The 22,535-nt window shown below is 44.7% G+C and overlaps 1 protein-coding gene and 1 non-coding gene across 2 annotated transcripts in view; both read right to left on the reverse strand.

Annotated features, from left to right (window-relative positions):
* Positions 1–4,878: 4,878 nt before the first annotated feature.
* Positions 4,879–4,997, reverse strand: LOC144108903 (5S ribosomal RNA). Its single transcript, XR_013309543.1, has one exon. It is a non-coding gene; the product is annotated as a 5S ribosomal RNA (ribosomal RNA).
* A 1,802-nt stretch (positions 4,998–6,799) lies between these two features.
* The window catches only part of Nca (neurocalcin homolog), a 103,796-nt gene continuing 88,060 nt past the window's right edge, over positions 6,800–22,535 (reverse strand). Inside the window, exon 4 of the mRNA XM_077641265.1 lies at positions 6,800–20,137. Within this exon, the coding sequence (XP_077497391.1) occupies positions 19,940–20,137 (198 nt within the window). The 3' untranslated portion in view covers positions 6,800–19,939. The remainder of the gene's footprint in view (positions 20,138–22,535) is intronic.

A 22,535-nucleotide genomic window follows, 5' to 3' on the forward strand; every position in this document is an offset into this window, starting at 1 on the left:
ATTCATTTAAACTCTACTAGATCATTCATCACACCTTCACCCATCATTGATGCCCTGGGGCAATTAATTTCGCTTTAAAAAAACTACTCTATAAAACACGCTTGGATACCTCCTGAGTGGAAGCTGGCCAAGGTGATTCCTTTACTGAAAAATCAGGGTGGAGGCTATGAATTGGATATTAGGCCAATTTCTTTCACATCAAACGTGGTAAAATTAATAGAAAATGTGTTACTAATTCGGGTGTCAGCCTTCGTGGACAGCAAAAATATACTCACCCCGTGTCAGCTCGGATTCCGGCCACGGTGTTCGACATGGAATGCACATGCTGATCTTGAGAGCAGAATTCTCCTTGCTCGTCGTCAACGCCGGGTCTCGGCTTTGGTTACGTTAGACGTCGCCAAAGCTTACGACAGTGTAGAACACTCCTTCTTAATACATAGGCTACAGTCTCTTCAGTTTCAAGATTATATAGTTGCTTGGATATCTGCATTTCTTTATAACAGGGAATTCTTTTGCGTCCATAATGGTGTGTATTCAGAGATGCACAAACAAGCGAGAGGTGTACCGCAAGGAGCTGTTCTTTCTCCTGTGCTCTTTAATATTCTGTTGAGCTCAATTCGTCTCCATCGCCATGTACGCACTTACGTCTATGCGGACGGCATTGCATTTTTTTGCGGCTTCACCAGAGATACATTCCCTGTACGGTTTGTTGCAGTCATATTTGAGTATACTTGAGCACTGGCTGAGCAGCTTACAGCTAAGTTAAATGTTAGCAAGTGCGCCATCCTAGTTTTCCCTCTGCAGAATCCTGTAGTGGTCTCTCTCACTTGCCAGTTACAACCAGTACCGCAGGTTAAATATCTAAAGTACCTAGGGGTCGTTTATGACGAGAAACTCACCTGGCGACCCCACATTGACCATGTCGCCGTGAAAGGGGCTCATGCCATGGGCATGTTACGTAGATATGTAGTCACCGGTACGGCACGCGAAGAGATGCGCTATTAATGATTTACAAAATGTATGTCAGGCCAATTTTATAATTTGGATCTGTGTTGTTTTCAGGCTCGGCTACATACAAACCTCGTTCTCTCGTCCTTTTGGAGAGGGAAGCACTTAGGATGTGCCTCGGCCTCCCAAAATTTGCGGCCCGCATTCCCCCTCTCTTATCTCGTATTCAATATTTAACTGTGCAGACTTACCTAAGAATCTACGAATCTCATTTCCACCGTTCACAAAGCATTTTCTGTTGACAGCCGACCTCCATTCTTAGTGCCCTCTGGTCTCGTTTTCGTACCCCACAGGTATAGTGTTTGTGCAAAGATTACTTGAGCCTTTAGATGTGAAAATTTATGACATCATTCCTGCGCTATGCAGAGGGCCCGCTGTCCACATTGTTTTCGACTATATTTTCCCCCAAAATGCAAAGGTTTTGCCACCGTGTATTCTAAATGGTCTGCTAGACGACCATCTAAGGACCTCGCCTATAAAAATTGCAATAGCAACCGACGCATCGCAGTGCAATGAAAAGGTAGGTGTGGGAATATTCTGTTCGCATTTAGACTGGTCCTTTTCACATCGCCTTGCAGATTGCACCCCTATTTTTCAAGTAGAGTTTCTGGCAGTAGTACTTGCTCTGCGCAAGCTACACCTCTCTATTACCGCAGTCGCAGTAATTACCGATTCTTTATCTCTGTGTTCGTCCCTCGCCGCGCATGTTGACGGTCCCATTTTAAACACATTCTTGTCCCTGCCTCCTCCGCATTTTAGTCTTGTTTATTTAGTATGGGTTCCCGGCCACAGATGTGCGACAGTTAATGAGATTGCTGATACGCTCGCAAAGGCTTCCCTTAGCGGCCCCGTGTTGCCTATCATCCCGGCTACAGCCTATATTACAGCATCTAGGTTTCGGCGACGTGCGTTTTTAAGCACGCAAGACACAACACTTGTAACATCGGCGGATTATCAGCACCTCAGATATTCTTGGAACAGGCAAGTTTGTCGATCTCGGCAGCTTGAAGCACCTCTGACGAGGCTGCGGTGCCGTATCCCTCCTCTAAATTTCCTTTTTTCGCAGGTCGGGATTGGCGCTCTCTCCCGTTTGTGCATTTTGCCGTGAGCCTGAATTTATAGAGCATTTTTTGCTCTATTGTCGCCGATACACCTTTTTTAGAAGAAGGTTGCTGGAGGAGCCCTTGCGGCCCTTGGCCTTAATTAGATTAAGCAGCCCGCTTTCGCTATCATTTGGTGCTACCACATTTGGGTTCAGCCACAGATCTGTTTGTACCGCTGTTCTGAATTTCCTGCTAGAATCTTATTGACTGGCATGCTAAGGGTTACAAATTTTCTTTCTTCTCAATTATTACATTTTTACTTAATAATTCTGTTCCAGTACCTCTCTTTATTATTACCTGAATACAGGTGAGGCCGATTCTTGGCCGATCCCCCAGTGTGGGTATGTGCCATATTTTGATAGGCCAACAACAACAACAACTACAGCGTGAGAGACCTTAAATGAGACATTGTTTGACAAATGCTTGACTGCACAAGGCACCCGGGCCAATCCCCCACTGTGGGTATGAGCCACTCCAATAAGGAACAACGACTGGCAGTTTAACACGCGTGAACGCGGGTACGTGACCATCGAAGACGACGACATTGCAAGCAATGCTCGAGAGCTTGGCAGTTGTTGTTCTTGAGGACAACAACAACAGTTCGCACAGCCAGCATGTTAAGATTTCTCCCAACTGATTGTTCATCTGAGGAAAGTGTATGAACCGACCGATTCTAAACAGGAGTGGCACTCCCTCTTGGTGATGCGCTCAGCCTTAACTCGCGTCTAGTGCTCTGTTGCTTTGTCTTTTTGTGATGTGTTTTATGGAGTTCCCTAAAAGCTTTCTCCATAATTTAGTTAATGTAAATAGAATATATTTTCGATGCAATAAATGTCATGCTTAATAAAGAGGTGTGGCGATGGCGTAGTGGTCTGAAGCAGCGGCCAGCGGAACTGATTTTTTAGCGCCGCCGTGGGTTCGGATCTCGTTCCCGCAGCAAAGACGTTTTAAAGCGCAAGCTTTACTGGCCGCGAACTTGCGATTTCGCCGTGGCGGTGCTCCGAGGAGGCACATGACGTCACAACGCGCACCTCTCCGCGGATATTTCTCTCTCTCGCTCTCTAGTCACTACTGTGCATGCGCCACTAATAGCACCGAGCCACAGATGTTCCGACGCTGCGCAGCGCCGCGCCTTTTCTCAAAATGCAACTTTCAATTTTCAGTTTTCTCTTTCTTCTTTCGCTCCCTCCTTTATCCCTTCCTTTACGGCGCGGTTGAGGTGTCCACCGAGATATGTGAGACGGTTACTGTGTCGTTTCCTTTCCTCAAAGAACAAGCAAAACAAGTGAGCCGATGGCGTTGATAGAGTTCATTGGCGTTGACAACTTTGCAAAGGCCGTTCATTTTCACGAAAGGAAAGGCGCACAACCGGTTCCGTGGGTCAGTGGAGACCTCAATCTCGCTTTCATGTACGTGGCGTTGGTGTAAAACAGCAAAAGCCTGCTTTGCGTTCCAGACACTAGATAGGCAGCGCGCCCTCCCTGCCACCCTTGGAGGTGGCATGAAGTTAATGGTTGATCGATGCGGCCTAGCTATTGCTGCAGTGCCGCATGTCAGCCACAACGCTGTCAGCGCTAATGCATTCAGGCCACATCCCTCTCTCACCACCGCCACATGTATCAAAGCACGAATGAGGTGTCCGCATATCCAGGGAGCCAGTTATGCGTCCTTCCTTTCCTCAAAGCCATCGCCGTCTAGAACATTGTGAACGCCAATGCCAATGAACACAGTGAACGCCGACATCTTCCGCTTTGTATATCCTGGATTAGCTGAGCTAATCCACATTAATTTTGTTATAGTGTCTTCCCCCAGTGCGATGCCGGCTTTCCGCAGCAGTGAGGCTCCGGTGCTCAACTACGGGGCAAAAACGTGGAGGCTAATGAAAAGGGTTCAGCTTAGGTTAAGGACAACGCAGCGAGCCATGGAAAAGGAAAATGATTGGTGTAACGTTAAGAGACCGGAAGCGAGCAGAGTGGGTGAGGGAAGAAAAAACGCGGGTTAATGACATCCTAGTCAAAATCAAGAGGAAGAGATAGGCTTGGGCAAGGCATGTAATGCGCAGGCAAGATAACCGCTGGTTCGTAAGGGTAACAGAGTGGATTCCAAGAGAAAGTAAGCGTAGCAGGGGGCGGCAGAAGGTTAAGTGGGCGGAATAAAAAAGTTTGCAGGTAAACGGTGGAGGCAGCTGGCAGAGGATCGAGTTAGTTGGAGAGACATGGGAGAGGCTTTTGCCCTGCAGTGGGTGTAGTCAGGCTGATGATGATGATGAGGCTCTTACGCTGTCGCTTAAAACAAAACATTATTCAGGCCACTTGAATCAAATGGGTCGCTAAAATGTATCATTTGGGCTGAAAAATAGTAATCGCTAACTTCCCGAGTCTGGAGTGACCTATTCCTGTGGTTGCCGTTTCAGTGCCATAGCGCTTAATGCGTGTCGACTATATCGATGAACGCTAATTGTGCGTTCCTGCGCACTGTTATGCGCACACTGGGCCTCCGTGCTATCTCGGCGCGTTGCCGTATTTTAATCTGCACTGTACACGCCGACGCAGACGTCAGAATGAGAGCCGGAAAGCCAAGCGGTCGCTTCCGTTTTGCCACAAGCACGCACGGAGTTTCGAGTCCGCACGTACGTATACGCTGCCAGTGGGAATTTGTTATTTATAACAAAATCACGACACCTCCTAGAGTTGCTTGAGGCGTATTGGATCACTTATATAACTGTGAGGAAAAAAAAGGCGCTATAGAGACGAAAAAAATGCAAAAGTGCCATCAGCACTCGGTGTTCCCAGGTGGTCTCCCTCCCAAGTACTGACCGAGCCCAATGCTGCTTAGCTTCGGTGATCGGACGAGAACCGGCGTATTCAGCATGGTATGGCCGATGGCGAGACACATAGCGTTTCGAAGCGCTTATGTACCGTGTGCGGCCCCTCCCGGATGCAAACCTCCGCACAGATACTTCCGTCGCTTGTGGCAACAGGCGCCGAGCGTGCAATTACGTGCCCTGGACTTTTCTCAGCCGTTCTGGCGATCGTAACGCACTGTGGCATGCACCGAAATAGCAGCGGGAGAAAGCCTGTATTGTTGGCGCATCGGCTGGGTAGGGAATTCCACTCCGCCGAAAAGCGGTTGTCTGTCTGTCCGAAGCCTGCTTCTAGCACGTGGGCCACCTTGGTCACGTGACATCATCACAAGCTACCCACCTGATTGTGAGCCAACTGCCTATCGCGGCAGTTTAATTAATGATATTAGTCGCGAGATTCCTCAGGAACAACATGGGTCTCACAAGCCCCACCGATAACAGCACCTGCATGCCACAGGAGGAGCAATGGCGCGTAACGCTTAACCGCTGTACCTCTGCGCCAGGAGCGGAATCAGGACTCCCAGTAGAATGGCCAATTCTACTGCAGTACAATTCTCAAATGATGCAATATCCCGCAAACTTACATCATATGATATACCAACCATAAAGTAAACCAGTTCAGCTCAAGCATGCATAATTTAAACCATTAAAAACCAGGGCTAATGGTGCTAGCGCACAATAATTCGTGGTTAAACCCAAGCTAAACCGGCCGTCATTTTTTTGCTTGCACGTATACGCATTATCCAAGCGCTAAGTGTCAATTCCCTACCGTGCCTGCAAGAAATTTGCATCATAAAATCAGGCGCGCGATTACGTGGTCACACGTGTCGTCATGGACAGAAATAAGAGATATGTTCCTGTTATTTTGAGAGCAGTACAACTTTTTCTTTTTTAGCACATCGTACAATGCAAGGCTGAGCGAGCGATGATTCAGACCACGGTGGTTAAGCTGCTGATTTGTTTCTATGCATGGTAAGACTACAGTGGTTGGCTAAATTTGCCCACTACAGCGCGGCACCGCTTTCCTATTCTGCAATTCCAGCGAAAATAGAAATTAGATACGACTGTACTGAACTACTCAGTGTGAATGAAAAAATAACACACCAACGCCGCCAACAGACTATGACTGGCCAGTGTAATTTTGTAGCATTTTTTGCGCTGCAGCCAGTTCTTTCAAACCTCACTGAGCTGAAATCGACTTCGCTCCGGGAAACAAGGCTTAGAACTTGGGAATTCAACTAGGTATAAATTTCTACATGTTTTACCCTACACTCTGATAATCTGACAGACTCGGGGCTCAGCCTCGCTTCTTTTACGCCGTTTTCGTCACACGGGCATTTTACGATAGGAAGCGAGCCCTGCCTTTTCTGCCCACGCGTTCTAGCATTCCGATCTTAGGAAAGATCCTCACCCGTATGGCACTCTCACATGCTATTGCCAATGGTACTCCCATAAGGCACTTAAAATGACACTGAAGATAAACTGAAGTTGGACTGTATCGGTACACAACGGCACTCTAAAGAAAGAAACCAATCTCGCCAAAAACAAAATTTTACAAGTTAGAAAAGCAAAAACTATACAGGTGGCGCTATCGCAAAGACAGAGAATTTTAATTCATTTTCTCACTTATAAATGCGGCTCTTGCTGCTGGACAAATGTTCACATACACAAAAATAGCCAGTGGGCCAATTTTTACTGAGGACCGTGATTGGATGGAGTTGTCTTCAGTGTCCCTTTAAGGAAGCAGCTTCCTACAGAAGTGTTTTATACAGAGCAACGTCACCTGCATCTCACCATGCAAAGCAGGCCAAAATCATGCACAAACTTTGGGAAGAACTGAACTTTATTGGCATTCAATCTACATAGCACACGCTCTGAGAATGTACAGTTTTCCTTTGTGTATTTCCATCTCTGAGTACAGGTAAGATGCGCAGAGGAGGAATCGTGAAGACAGAACCAAAAGTACAAGAGAGCAGCTAGCACTTGCATACTTCCCACTTGCACAAGGAAGAAGAGAGATTCAACACACTCAACCGACACGCAATAATACACACGGGACATCACGCAGGACTCGTACTAAAGAGGAGAGAGCAGAACAAAGAGCTGAAGAGCATCACAAATAATTCGCGGCGTCACAAAAGACCCATAATCCTTGCGGACGACCAGCAGCACCCTGTTCTGCAGTAGCACCGCCAAGTGGCTAGCACTGCCAGCAGCGAAAGGTGTTAAGTGTGTGGAGGGTGCTTTCAATTGTAATTAAGACTACCCATTTGACACTCTTCAAAGTGCATGACCATTTTGACTCTTCTTAAAGTATTCAGTGTGAACAGCATTCAGTGTGAACATACACAGCCAAGTGCTATATGGGGAACGCAAGGTAGTTGAAATAGGATCATCTTCGGTTGATTCGTAGTCGTTCTTCCACAGACACGACACTGTCACATCCATCGGTTGCGGTGGAGCCGTCGTTGAGCGTGATGGGGTTCACAGTAGTCTCGTAATGGATGTTATGAGGACTGTTAACAATTGGGACACAGTAATCTGGATGTCTGACCCTCTGAATACCAACATTAAAGCATTAAACGTGTTACTGAAGGAGCACGTTTGCCATCTTCACACAGAACCCTGCACAAAACATTGGTGATTGTGTTCGCAGAGACAAACCACACACCAAATTCTTCAATATTCTCATCACACCTTCACTTCTGTCCCACAGCAGGCGTGGGAGAGGGAAACTTGATCCACGTAGAAAACGAGCATTTTGTTTTCGTACGACAGGCATCTAAAAAGTACATTTTTTATGATTTCAGTGACATCTACTTTCCATGGCAGCCATTGTCGATGGATGCAACCTGAAAAGGTGCACTTAGCCAATTCCCTACAATACCAGCAGCGCAACAAAAATCAATCAGAAGTAATGATGTCCAGCCCAATATCCCTGCTTGCTGTATGCAAGTTTCTCGCCTAAGACACCCAGTCAGATGGCAACTGCTTGATATTTTCTGTGAGATATTTTCGCAGACCACACTCTAGTCAAACTAAGAATAACCAATACCACGAACCCTTCCAAACTCAGCAGCTGTTGTGGTTGAAGTAATTACGAAGAAATTAACTTAAAGAAATTCTGCAAGAACCGCGAATTCTCTCAAGCAGTCCCGATACAGCAGTTACCCGTGGCAAGCAGTTATCCCAGTGAAATCTGCAGTTAAGACATGGGGCACCAACAGCGAATACCATGTGGCTTATGCTAACGTTTCTACATAGTACATTGTCCAGAAGGGCTACTCTGGATGAAAGGGAAAGACTTGAGCACAAACGACTCCACTGGCCCCATGACGTATTATACATAGGTCAACAAGATCTACTCAAATGGTAGGTCTAACGATAAACTCTGCTGTGAAGACTATAGCAAAGAGGGAAGGCTTGTTATCGGCAGAGGAACACGAAGGAAACGCTAGGGCTAGCGTCTACGAAGCCTGCAAGCCTCCCAGAAAGTCGTTTTCCGATCCCTTCAAGTCTAGTCCTTGACGTGCCCTGCAAATCACTTTCCAGGAACATTCCAAGCGCGAGGAAACATACCTCCACCCACATAGCAAGGATGAAACAGATTCATCACCATTACTGCTGTCCTCCGGCTCCCAAAGAACAAAACAAAAATTTGGCACCTCTGCACCACTGAAAGCAGTCAGTTAAGGACAATAGTAGATAAACCTAAAATATGGAGGAACTGTGAACCGAGAGCACGACTCGCCCTAAGACTGCTGGACATGTTTTGTTTTTGCCTGCTTTATCAATTCAGCCTCTTTAAAAGCTATGCCTTCTTCAGAGTCTGCGATATCTGCTATACCGGTAATGCCCTGGAAGATAGGAGATAATTTTTCAGCTAGCCAGAAGTCTCCGAAGTCTTTCAGACGGCAAGAGATGCACTCCTCGACAAATCGAAAGGCTCAAGAACATTTTTTCACTGTTCCATCCTCAAATATCGGTGCTCATGGTACGCCGGAGACGTGTCTGCTTCCTTCTCTATCTTTCATCACATGTTAGTGCTACTACAAAAGCTAAAGGGCTGTATGAAGAGCCATGCTTTGTTAGATGAACATTCTGCCGTGCAGCGCACTGGAAGATCAATGCAGCTACTGACGATGCAACTTTTCTGTTTTGCTAAAATGGTACAAAAACTTCTGTTTTGCTAAAACGAAGTGAGTAGATGTTTAGTGCTAGCTTCTACATATGCCTATAGATTTAGAGAAACGTTCTAGACTAGCATGAGGATAATTGAAAGTGCTAGTTATGTGATAAGAGCGTTAAAACTTTCGGTTCGGTGCCAGGTGAACTTAATAACACCGCCGTGCACCAAACCAGAGCCCAAGTTCCTGTGTGCACATGGCTCAAATGGAGCACCGCAAAATGTTCGACGCATCTATCTTTCCAGACTAAAAATACGGCGGAAAATTTCGTTCCGTTAAAGCGTGCTTTAAGTATAGCGATGTTATAAAGTCTCATTTTACAACTATTGCTCAGCAAACGCCTAGCGATTTAACAAGACATTTACTTAAACTATAAGTACCTAATTAATGTCTAGTTAAATGCATCAATGCTTAGTTTGCTTATGCATTAATGAGGTTAGTTAATCTAGCTATCAATGTACTGCAGCACAATATGATTAGGGCTTTTTTTCAGTACGGCGACGGTGCCTTTGGCTCGAGCTCTCGAAATGCGAGGAAGCAAGTCGAATGCACTGCTCATTGCTAAGTTCGAGATTATTAAAGAAGTGACTAAAAATGGAACTCCCGAGACTTTGGATAAGCATATGCCAGCACCAGTTTTGTGGACTAATGCAAGCAGGAAACAAAATTAATTACTATAAGCCACTGCAGAAACAAATGTAGGTAGAGAGAGAGTTATGACAAAGCACACAAGGTCAACACCAACTTATGAACAAAAAAACTTTTAAGTCGAAGGGTCAAACCAGTCGATATGATGAGAAATTTTTCACCTTTCATACTGAATGTTTCTTTGCTCTCGAAACAGTTGCACCTGGCGCTCACAACACGATTAACAAATATGCGAGCCTATCAAAAGATGCTAAATTCAAGTAAAGCACATCTTTTCTAACTGAGCACATTTTCGAGACTCCCAAATGGAAACAATTTCCAGACTAAATGCACGCAAAGGGATCTTTAAGCACCGTGTGCTCACAGTAAAAAAGTTGGAAAAGTTCAAGAGACAAGGACAAAAGGAACTCAACGACTGGATGCATGACAAGAGGCATTAGCATGCTGCAATCTAATACCAAGAAGTCCACTAGTTTTTTTGAGACATAAAAAAAAATGAAAACATAACAGTGTTACAGCATCTGATTACCGGGCAAAGGACAGCCTTTGGCCTTTGTACAACTCTCTTCATCACGGCTGTGCACTGGAAAACAGTGTCTATTAGTACCTCTCCTCTCTCTTTCAGCACATTCACTCAGATGACACGGATTGCTGTACAAAGATGCTTGAATAAATTCGTTCTTCACAAAAATGCAAGTAATGCTGTATGGTCATAAACGGACAAAAAAAACAGCTCAACCCCATTGATCCCCGTGCTTGTCATTTATACTCCAGACTACGCTGCGAACACACGTGACAAATATTCATGCCTGGTTCTGTAAGACAGGAATTTGAGGTTTTAAGTAAGTCTACGTAAGCATAGGGTCAGTTGAAAAGGACCAGTGATCGCTTTTTTGTGACTACCACCATCAGCATAAATGCCCTCATGCATTAATGCACCTAACTACACTGTCTCCTCAAAACAAAAGCATCATTAAAAGCAAAATGAAACCAACAAGTGGTAAAGAAATAGAATATCATACGAAACAAGGGTTGCATAAACATTGTTTTCATACTTTTTTATGTCTTGGAGAAATCCGGGACGAGCCACAGATGTGACCTCTCCCAACGCATAGCGATCATGTAAGAAGAGCAGCAGAGTAATAAGAAATGTACAACCAGCATACCAGCATCATTTTGCAATAAATAACACAGAAGCACATGACCAATGCACTTTTTTTTTCCTTGTGCAAACGCGGCCATCACTGCAGAAAAATGCGAGTATGCACACACTCACACGAACATACATGTGAAGACGCCCTGCTGCACGTTTATAAATTCAAGGGAATATAGCGAGGCGACAAGTATGAAAGAAGAAAAAATGTACCAGCATTTTCTGGCATTGATGACATGCAACAAAAGCGTACGAGGCAGGCTGTACAATAAGTGCCAGTGCATATCACTTGTGTTTCACAAATATTCTTGACAGGTACATGTTAACTATCATCATGTAGCATTTCTAAGGCTTCACATGGATGCACAGTTCCGACAGCTTTTAGAGTATCTCTCTTTAAGACGCGGGTACTCGAGTTTCAGACGATGCAGAAGAGTGCACAAACGACAACTTCGCAAAAGCCATCAGTAAGACATTTGCTTAAGATGGCAAGTTTCATAAATGACGTTTATCTAATGCTTTCAGACTGGCAACCTTGCTGCTTCACTGGGAGCATGCTACTAGTCAGTTGAGTTCCCCAAACACCACATCTTACCACAGTACTGTGGCAAAATGGTGTCGAGAAAGGGCCAAAAAGCCCGACTCAAACCTGTAAGAGGCCTACAAGGGATACACGTCATGTCGCTCAGTTTTCAGATCTATAACACAAAAATTATTTTCACAGATGGGCCTTATTAACATCAAAAGCAGCCGCTAACACAACAAATTTTGCTCGCTAATTAATGCCTACATGAAAAGTGACACCACGCAAACAGTAGCAACTGAAAGTGTCACTTCTCACGGCTGGACCAGCTCAAATCCCCGAAAACTTAGTCTTACAAATTACAAAGACGACTTGAAGTGAATGCATCACATAAACCTAATTGCCATGACGTACAGTCGTGAGTGATATGAGGGGGAACAAAATTTGACCACCCATTTATTGATTACTCAACAATTACGTGTGACAAGCACAGTTTTCACTATTTTCTAGCTAGATTTCCTCTTGGTGTCGAATATCCAAGTAATTCTCAAATTTTCTGAGGAAATAACCAGAAAGTTCAAAATTTTGTGCAAAGTGTATGTTCCCCCGTCATATTGTTATGTCTATCTGTCCCCCTTGCATCTTTCCCGACTTTCTGATTCCGGGGATAAACATAAGTGTGCTGCATGTCACAAAACTATGGCACACAGAATAGCAACATCAAAGAATACAACTAATAATGAAGCACATGCGAAATTATGCAACAGGGACACATATGCAAGCACAAAACCACAGTTGACAGCACTGAGCTCCAGGTGTTTGCATGACAAAGGCTAAGGGTTTAAAAAGGAGCTCTACTTGTCCTCAGTGGGGGGCATGTTAAGATTCCTCACAGGTTTTTCTGGAAGGATCATTTCTGCACACTCTATCTTTCAGTTTGCGGAGTTTTTTCTCTCGGAGGATGCTTAGGCCACCTTTGTGAAGTTCAGCTAGCTGCTTAGGTGAAATGGATAACGCCAGGAGAACCTGCACTCATGCTACGGCACAAGAGAAGGTCTCAACGGGTCAAAATTAAAGTTGTGGCAAGGACTACTTTACGCCTAGGTGACACGCTCGAAGTTTAGGTCGTGGCAAAGTCTATAAATTTGATGTATTTTACATGTGTACCGGCCACTGACCGTACATACACTAAGCAAGACAAGAAGCAAAAGAATAGCCACACATGTTCCTTGGCTATGAAATCGCAGAAAACTGCGATGTGTACTGGAATATGATATGGGGATGCTGAGCACACTGATTCCAAGTCACTGAACTGAGCTAAAAATGGAACGACACAAGTGAAGCAGGTGGAGGACTCTGGCAACACTGCGTTTCGATGAGATGTTAAATTTGTAAAATGCGATGCTGTTTTAAACTCAAGCAAGATAGCTGTGTCATCTTTCCAACGGAGGCGACGCATACTTACATGTTGAAAAATGAAAAAAAGAAAAACGCAAAGGCCAACACTGACTGATCACATATCTCTAAATGGGGCCACCAAGGAAATGTTCATCATTGGTCACACGTTGAGCGACAGCAGCAATCACTAGTGTACAACTCTACAAAGTCGGCACCAAGCAGAAAGAGCACAATAACGGGCAAAGCACCATACCTCTTTTTCCTCTGCAAAGTTTCTAAACCACCACAGCAGATATTCACGAATACTATTCGGAGCTTATAAAAAGCTTATGGCAGCCAAAGAACCAAATAACGAGAACATTCTAACATGAGTACAGTTTATGCAGAAATCTTTTCTGAAGACGCTTTTGTGGCCAGAAATGCCAAACGCGCCGCTTACAGTGCCACAGCTAAACCTAGTTCAACATTAAAAAACTCAGCCTCCAGATGAACATACAACTGGTGACGGAAACTGAAAAGCTTACAAGTATTTGTTCACTTTATTATATGCGACCATCAAAAGTGTGAGTAAAGGATGAAACGAATGAAAGGATCATCACAGCACACTGAACCATCAACTCACCAATAAGCTGACTGCAATACAGGAAGTGCCGTGCCATAACTACACCCGACTCGACAAAGCGAACGTCACTGACACTTGAACTCTTACTTTCGAACTCAGTGTGTGTTTAATGTAGACCACCACAACCAACCAGTCCGTGGCTAGTTAAAGGAGCCAAGCAATACCTGTAATGCCAATGGACATATTTCGGCCAAAAACCATACAAGAAAACATAACCACAAGCTCGCTACAAGGCTTAAGGCCTTCAACTTACACTAGCCACAGGCTGTAAGAACTCCTCAAAAGACTTCCTCAGCTTAAAATTGGAGTCTGCTCAATAATACATCTGCTTGATGAAAAATGTACCTACATAGCCTCACATTAAAGTGCCTACCATAGAAGAAACACTTAATTCGGTACCATGCTAGTTCCATCTAAACACCCAAAAACACAAAAAAGCAAGTCATGCACAACCACATGCTGCACATGGAGGCATTTTGCTAAGACATAGATGATGCGCATAGCAGTACTGACGATTCATGTTTTATACCTCGTGTGATTTGCATGAAGCAATAATAAAGTAAGGGAAGCAAGGCTTCACACTGTTCATTCTATGTACAAGACTCTTGCAAAGCAATACCTGGTTCAGCATCGTCTACGTCTCAGCAAAATCGCACACCGTGGGAGCTGTATTAGTAAAGGAAGACCCAACCTAAGACCTTTATCTACCCACCTAGCGATAGTAAAATGACAAGATATTATTTGTTTTATTCTCACTTTCTGATGGGCACTTGGTACGATGCCCTGGACGACGCCGAGCAATACGCAGAAGTGGCTCATGGAAACCACGCTTAATGTCAGGAGAGACGTGCCTGGGTCTCCCTCTTTTTTGCTCTCTTCCCAGCGCTTCCGAGATGCTAGATGGACGCGGTCACCACAACGGGCGGGGTGCATGTGACAGGTGGTGCACAGTAAACAGCGGCCGTTTCTCTGATCACTTTCAAATGGCCTTTTCACGTACGATTGGACTGTGAGCGGGAATGGCATCTGACAGTTTAACGCCAGCTAAATGATGTCTCGTCCTAGAGTCACAATCCTTTCTACACAGCATCAGCCTCTATCCAATGCAAAACATTACATGAACACTCTCACAGTCAGTTTCACAGTTAAATTTAGCTCCCCAACCGAAATTCCATTTAAAACAGCAAATCAGACCCTCCTGCAGAAATCAAGCATCAAATGCATATACTTGGCCAATATGCAGCTTAACGCAGCTTTAGTGGCCAGTTTCATAAACTGCATTACAATTAAACATAACACCTTAATGGAACATGACACCCTTTCATAGAATCCTTTGCAAAAACAAATCACAATGCTTTTGCAGGCTGCTCAAAGGTAATCGCACACAAAAGATCTGCCCCTATAAGACTTAACACAGGCTTCACCTATAGAGCAAAAGGCCAAAAAGCTTTTACTCCTGAGAGTACTGATACCTCAAGTGAATTTGGCAACATATGTGTCATTAGAGGGAAAACACTGGCAAACACGGTGATCTCAAATCTTTTCTTCACTGCTTCGGTCAAGGCTAGGAATTGTTTTCCTATTTCTGAGAATGTACGGCAAGCCGCGACAGCAATATTGCATTATGCTGAAGAAATACACGCACATGCATCTCTTGTCCAGTACAGCACTGAAAGTTAAGAACGCAACAGCACTATGTTAACAGTCCTGCCGGGCATCAACTGCTGAAGTGTGCCACATGTTTGAGCAGTTAGCCCTTGGCAGCGGCAGTAAGGGCATACTAAAACGTTTATTATAGTAGCGACACTTAAGAAGCAGTTCACAAAGTCACATCCACAAGGAAAAAGAGGAAGTCCACAACTGCCTCATCAAAAATTACTGTCACAGAAAAATTCAAACGAAACAAGCAAAGCACAGTATGAGTGAACAAGAAAGAGAAAAAGAGCACTGAACTATAAATGTAATGCCGAGATGCACTTAACGTGAAGCCAGGAAGACAGCAGGAAATACTGTTGATTGGCTTTAGCCTCCACTGACACAGATAGAAGAAACAGGTATTCTCTGTATCACACCATGCAAAGGCTGTTTTCAAAGACAAAGCAATATCTTTTTATCGCCATTTGTTAATGCTTTCACACACACACAGTCGACACAACTTGTGCTCTAGTCCTCAACGACAGAAATATAACGCTGCACCTTTGAAACTATTCAAATAAGCTTTGGAGCATACTATAGCATTTTGACAAAGTTCATGTTCTCAACTGCCTGGCACAGTTAACTCTCCTTTAAAGATGCTCCAAGGAACAACAAAAGTAACCCTGCTGCTCCTAACATTTTATCGACAAAGTTTGGCCTGCCCTGTAGCACTCATAGCTGACAGACAGCTTTACTATTAGCAGCTCATTCACGACACAACAAGGTCTGCTTGTGTTATCAAGACAAGCATTTATAACCTTGTCAGAGGGGATTAAACCATGAATGAACCAATGCCACACACCTCTTAACCAACACATCCGTGTACCTTTAGGCAATAGAGTATCACATGCTTTCATCAAGGTTCCATCTTTTTTTTTTCATTTTTGTGTCAACAATGGCATGATAGCAGGAATGTCCACAGCAGCAATGCACATAATGCGAGGCAGGACACGTCACACGTCACTTCCCAGTGAAACAGATCACTGCAATAATCAAGAAATAAGGAAGGGGGGACGTTAACCAGTAAGTAAGGGGCAGATATTGTATGAATAATGCAAGCACAAAGTAGGTGTGCATTTTTTAAAAGCAATCCAGCAAAAAGAAGCAATAATCGATGACACTCTTCAAACCTCACAACAGACATCCATCAAAGTGATGCTGCTGAATGCAAAGCCTCTGAAGTGATCCAGTACATAGCATGTACAGCAAAAACAGTGCAACAGCTTGAGTATGAAACCACGTTTCCAGAGGGGGCGGGGGCGTACTAGTATAAGAAACACCAGAACAACACAATCAGGGTGATAAGATGTTGAAAAAGTCGGTGACATAACAACGAGGAAAACATTAAAATGGAAAGCACCAGCATTCAGCAGGGGTTTAAGCTGCAAGGCTTCCTCCACAAAGGTTACTACTTGTGAGATTCGACTTACGCATCGTAAGAGGACAAATGAAGTCATTCGAAGTAGTTACACCAAATAACCTGACACACAGGATACACAAAGTGTTCAATGTACACAATAAGATAGCAGGGCACAGTAAGTGCATGTTTAGTTAAAGGCTGCAAAGGGCAACCATACATACGCAAGAAGCGACAGAGTCTTGAAAACATGGAGCATGAATGACTCATCACATTGCAAATATCGCATGTTTCAATGCTGCGAAGCAGGTTTCCGGAAAGCTAAACAAAAAGGAAAACTCGCAAAGGGAAATTGCCGATAACCCCACCAATCACGATGGAAAGACCGCGCATGACTGCACATGCAGCATAACTGCAAGACCTCATGACATACATGTCTGCGAGTAAAAAGGCACATTACAATCTGCACTTTTGGACAAGTAATTTTTTTCTTGCAGACAGTAACGCAGTATAATTGCTGAAGAATACAAGAAGACTAGGCGATCAAAATCTCTTTTTTGTGCAGTTTAACCGTTCACATTTTCATACTTGCAGGCTACAAGAGAACATATGACAGGACACTCACAGACCTCTTGTCTCATGTGAGGCTGCCACACTTTTTGTTGTGTTGCACCATCCGATCCCCCTCACGACACTTTGAGCAATGCCTGGCACCAATTTTCATCCTCCCCTTTCCCCTTCTCTCCACTTCTCCCATTACATTAACAAGATGCTGTTTGAAACCGTGCCAGCACAATGGACATCAGGATTCACAGTTTTGCACGGTGACATCCGCGCTACCACACGTTTTTACAAAGGCTTCTGACGGCCATGAGAAAGACTGCACTGCCATGCCGAGCCAACGGGAAAGGCGCCATCGGCGCAATGACCTTGAGGTCGACGCCACCTGAATATGTCTCTTCAGCCACAGCTTCCACACAGACTGCAAAAAAAAGCACCATTTGCAGGTAAAGCCACCAAGCATCAAGTCCAAGCGTTCGGTTTTCACTGGGGAAGCCAGAAGAAAGGAGAGGACTAAAAAAAAAAATGCTTTCGCAGGTCAGAATAAATGACCGCAAAGTGATCACAAAAAAACAGCACAATTCGGAGGCATCTCAAACAGCTCAAGTTTGATGGCAGGGCAAAAGCTCACCGCTTAATTCGCCCAACGATGTGAATACTGAAACGAACAAGCAAGAACAATGGGTGGCCTCCTGTGTGGCATTGCACACACACAACCGGTGCTCAAAATGATTCAAGAATGCCAAAGCAGAGCCTTCTAAGCTTTTCCTTCCATCCTGACATAACGGACTTAAAAAACATGCTGCCAAAGCATCTCATCTTTGCCAGTGCTGCCTCAGCATGACATGAAAATAGAGAAATGCAAAGAAGAAAAGAAAGGGGTATATCCCACCCTACATGTGGCATCCAGTGATGCGCACTCTCTGGCTTAATGGTTACAGGCCTGAAAGAATGAAATTTCAAAGCAGAAATAGCCTGAACTGGGACCAGGCTACAACAGTACAATCTTGTGTTCTGTCAAATGTGAAGCACTGCCAGATAAGATAGGTATCTGTGTGCAACACTGTGCTACCATCCACAAAACACCCGAGCAATTTGAGCAAAACAGATCACATCCTCGAAATAATCTTGTGAACCTGGTACATAAAAACAAAACATTGCACATGGATATTTGAAAAAAAGAAGTTCTTTCTCAAGTTGATGTTGCAATTAGACCATGCACTGCGTGTAACGGTGGCAAACAAATCAAATGTACAGTCTACAATACCTTGATAACCATGTTTTGCACAGTATGCACAGAACCAAGCCAAAATGTACTGGCAATGGAGCCAGGCTACATAATCACACAGGCCTCTAACTACTAAAGGTAATCTAAATGTCGCCAAGTAGATTCGCTATAATCCATCACTACAAGCTGCATAGCTTTATCCAGTTCAAGTTCAGCTGCGCAACACAAAAAAAATAAATTTGCTCAGAAACAACCCTTCCTTGATGCTGTAAGGCTTTCACAAGCTCTGGATTTTAACGCAACACTCCACCCTCAAAATTGTGATTTTCGTTTTGCTTTCCCTGATTCCCAAAGTGCCATGTTTGTGGCGAAACTACACACAAGTAGCATGGAAGATTGAGAATTCACATGTCCGATTACAATGGGTCCAGCACAAGCATGGGTGCTGCAGGATTTTGCAGTGAAGTAATTAAAGCTGATGTGTAAGTGGAGAATGCACAAGTACAGAGCAGAACTGCCCATTCCAACTAAACAGTGCAATGATGGCCTTTTCACAGGAACGTAAAAATTTTCGACTTTTTAATTCCTGCTACTGCAAAAGAAAGCTCCCCTGCACTCTTGCACTGTCTACCAAGCATGGAAACGACAGTGCTGAGAAACCCAAACGAAACTAGCAAAAGCAGACCACCTGGCCAAAGAAAGCTGTCAACCCTGTGCTCCTATGCAGCCTTCAAGTGTAAGAGAGTGCCTTAGCAAGATATGACAATGCCTATGCTGCCGTTTCGTGACCTACGAGGCAAAGCAAAGAAGGACAATCACAGAAAGCACAATGCAGGGCAACAAATGGTGGTTCACTGCCACAGTTGCCAAACAATAGAAACAGCAGAACGATTATTCTGCCACTCAGCACATTATGCGAGGACACAAGACGCTGCATTTAAAAGCCGCAATACACTCCTGGCCCTGATACCACTCGCCACCAACTCTTTCCTGGGCCTCTGGTGAAGAGTGACAATTGAGTTTTTCATCCCAGAAAATTAGAAGCCAGTGGCAATGATGACACACAGCATTGTCAGTCCCTTTCACTGGCATGCACCAACTGAATCCAACCCAGCTTGTAATTTGCACTTTGCTCTTCTACTATTCCACTGACCATTGTACCCCTCATTCGTCACGCAGACTAGTGCACGTCAGAACACGGCAGCCACCCAATACACCTGTGTACAGCAGGCTCCTGCTCACTGGCCTCAAAAACCAGTGCAGGTCCAGAGCACGGTAGTCATTGGCCCTTTTTCAGGATGAAGGTAGTGCGGACAAGTACGGGAGCAGAGTGCAATAGTGCCACAGCATTGCACTCATGTGACAACACCGCCACTAGCACAGAAATGGTGTGCAACCAGTGCTACCAGTGCACGCCAGATTTGAAAAAGCGTGGGGTGACCAAACCAAACGCTCTGCAGCATTGGAAAGAAGCAGGAAGGAGGAGGGCTTCCCCAGTGAAAGGAGGGAAAGAGGAGCTGTGCCTGGCCCTTGCAGATCTGACGGGAGGTAGCAGCTGATGCACCGGGATGGTGGGTGCAGTAGTGGCGGCAATCAGTGAGAGGACTGGGGGTCGCACTGGAGTAGCCGCACAATTGAGGGGTCACTCTTGGCGCCCTCAATAAACTCCTCCAAAGAGAGTTTGCCGTCCATGTTCTTGTCCATCTGGCGGAAGATCTTGTCGGTACGCTTCTCAGGCGTCGACTCATCTTCGGGCATCTTCATCACAGACCCCACCATCTTGTAAATGGCCTGCGAGCATGAGGTTGAAAGAGGACCCTGTGAACCTGGCCAGTGGAACCAACAGACCCCAGCCAAAACAAAGGCATGCAAAAGGGTTGCTATTATTGGCCAACCACATGCTGGAATGGCTGATCAAAGACAGGCCACCTAACCTGCATCCAAAAGTAGACAAGTATCACATGTTTCTGCAACAGTGTCATCAGTAATAAAATTTTACTCCATGTCATCGCCTACAGCTGCTATACTACTTCCATCCAGTGCTGAAGGCGTTACTGAAAAAAAGTAACTTAATATATTACTCGTTACGTTAAAGAAAAAAAGGAACGTGTTACCGCCCTACGTTACCTACAAAAAAAAGGTAACGCGTTACCATTACCGTTACCGAAAAAAGTACCGCACGTTACTTTACAGTTTCTCCATGGCCATAAATTTTTATCTGTGCATCTTCACTACAGGAACTGACGATAACAATTTTATAAAGCTCATATTTCTCATAAAACTTCTAGCCCAAACAACGATTTTAGCCAAAATCCTGATTTAACAAGAATAATTTGCACAAATGTGCAGGAGCTTAGCAATGTTATACTGGCCTAAAGTTGCCTGTAGAGTTTTATGTAAGGGCTTCTAATTCTGTGGCACATGGTGAAGCCATTTTCCAGATGTGACATTAAACACAAAATGGCACTTCAATTCTAACTTCTCAAAGAAAACATATCTGAACTGAAAATCTCAAAAATGTACCGTAAAAACCGGAATATAGGTCGAACTTTTTTTCAAAAAACCATGGTGAAAAGTCGACCCCCGTCTTATATACCTGTCATTGGCGGAAAAAATACGGAAGTCTTGCAACAATGGGTGGCTGAAGTCAACAGCCTCCATCACCATCGCCATCAGCAGCAGTGCCACCATTTTGCGTTTCAGTAGACGCAAAGCGGAAGCTAACGGCAATTTACCGTCGCCTCCAAGAAAAACACGATTGAGTACGGGGAAGCTCACGGGAACCTGGCGGCACAGCGCGAATTTGGAGTATCCGAAAAGAGCATTCAGTACTGGCGGAGGCAGAAGCTGCGTATTACAACTTGCAGCAACCAGAAGAAAACATCATTTCGTGGGCAGACCGTAGTGTATCGAGCGCTGCGAGCAAGATCGCTGCCTGTGACTGCCGAATGCATCCGCGTGAAAAGCGGCAGAGATCGCGCGTGCCTCTAGACTCACGAGGGCGCAATTCAAAGGCTCGTCATCCTGGTTGCGGCGATTCATGAAGAGGAGGGCTTTGCTCTACGGCGCCGTACTTGCCTGTGCCAGAAACAAACACGCGGGCCGATTGGTGCGCGATATTGTTAAAAAATTTGCCGGGTGTACATACAAGCACCATTTAAATGAAATTAAATACTGTCACCATTGTGCAACCTCTCGAGTCGCATTTGTTTCAAAGTAAGGATGTCTTTCGGTACTTTTCCCATTGAAAAAAGAACTTTTTCATTTTTAGAATTGGTTAGTTAGGGGGTGGACCTATATTCCGGTCCGACCTATAGTCCGGTTTTTACGGTAATATTCCAAAATGCTCGGCATGCATCCACTCTTTAGGTGGTTTCGGAAGGGGAGGCAGGTGAACGCAAATGTGTGAATGCATGTTCAAGCACCTGTTTCGTGCTTTATGAGTATTGTCTTTTTCTTTTAGTTGGGTGCGTCGTCAAGAGCAAGTGCTTCTGGCATGCATGCGAGCCACAACGAAAGTCATCGAGAGCACCTGTACATTTTATTTGCAACATTACTTTAGGTGCTCTATGCTTTTTTTTTGTCAAAAAAAAGAGGGCGGAGGGGGGAAAATTGAAATAAAAAATAACTAGTAATGTGACACCTCACGTTACCGAAAAATGTTAACATAAGTGCGTTACCCGTTACAGTTCGGAAATGGTAACGAGTACGCTACTAAACGTAACGCGCTACCGGTAACACCATTACTTGTAACGCATTACCGCCAACACTGCTTTCATCTTTGTTCTGGTCATCACATACTTCTCGTTTTGCGCCTCAAGGGTATCAGCAGGCACTTCTGACTTATCAAGAACCTTTTTTTTATAGCAATTTGTGGCTAGACGCAAAAGTTTGGAGACTACACTGCATCTGAAACAGGTACATACGGCCAGTTTTCAACAGTACCACATCAGTGGCGAACAGATGGTCGCAACGCTCCATAACAAAGCAGAGCGCCATAACAGAATGATTACGGCAAGCACTTTGTATGCATGTGCCGGCCACCAGCAATGCGGCTGTAGCTTTGCACGCGGCCCATCAGTGTTTCATCCTTGAAACCTTAGCCAGCGCCTCCTTCCTTAGCAGCTTGGCGTCTATTAGCGCAAACCACCTGTTCACAAAACTGTTCTCCTCGTCCTCCTAAACTTGG

The sequence above is a fragment of the Amblyomma americanum genome, chromosome 10, assembly GCF_052857255.1.
Source record: "Amblyomma americanum isolate KBUSLIRL-KWMA chromosome 10, ASM5285725v1, whole genome shotgun sequence".
NCBI lineage: Eukaryota > Metazoa > Arthropoda > Arachnida > Ixodida > Ixodidae > Amblyomma > Amblyomma americanum.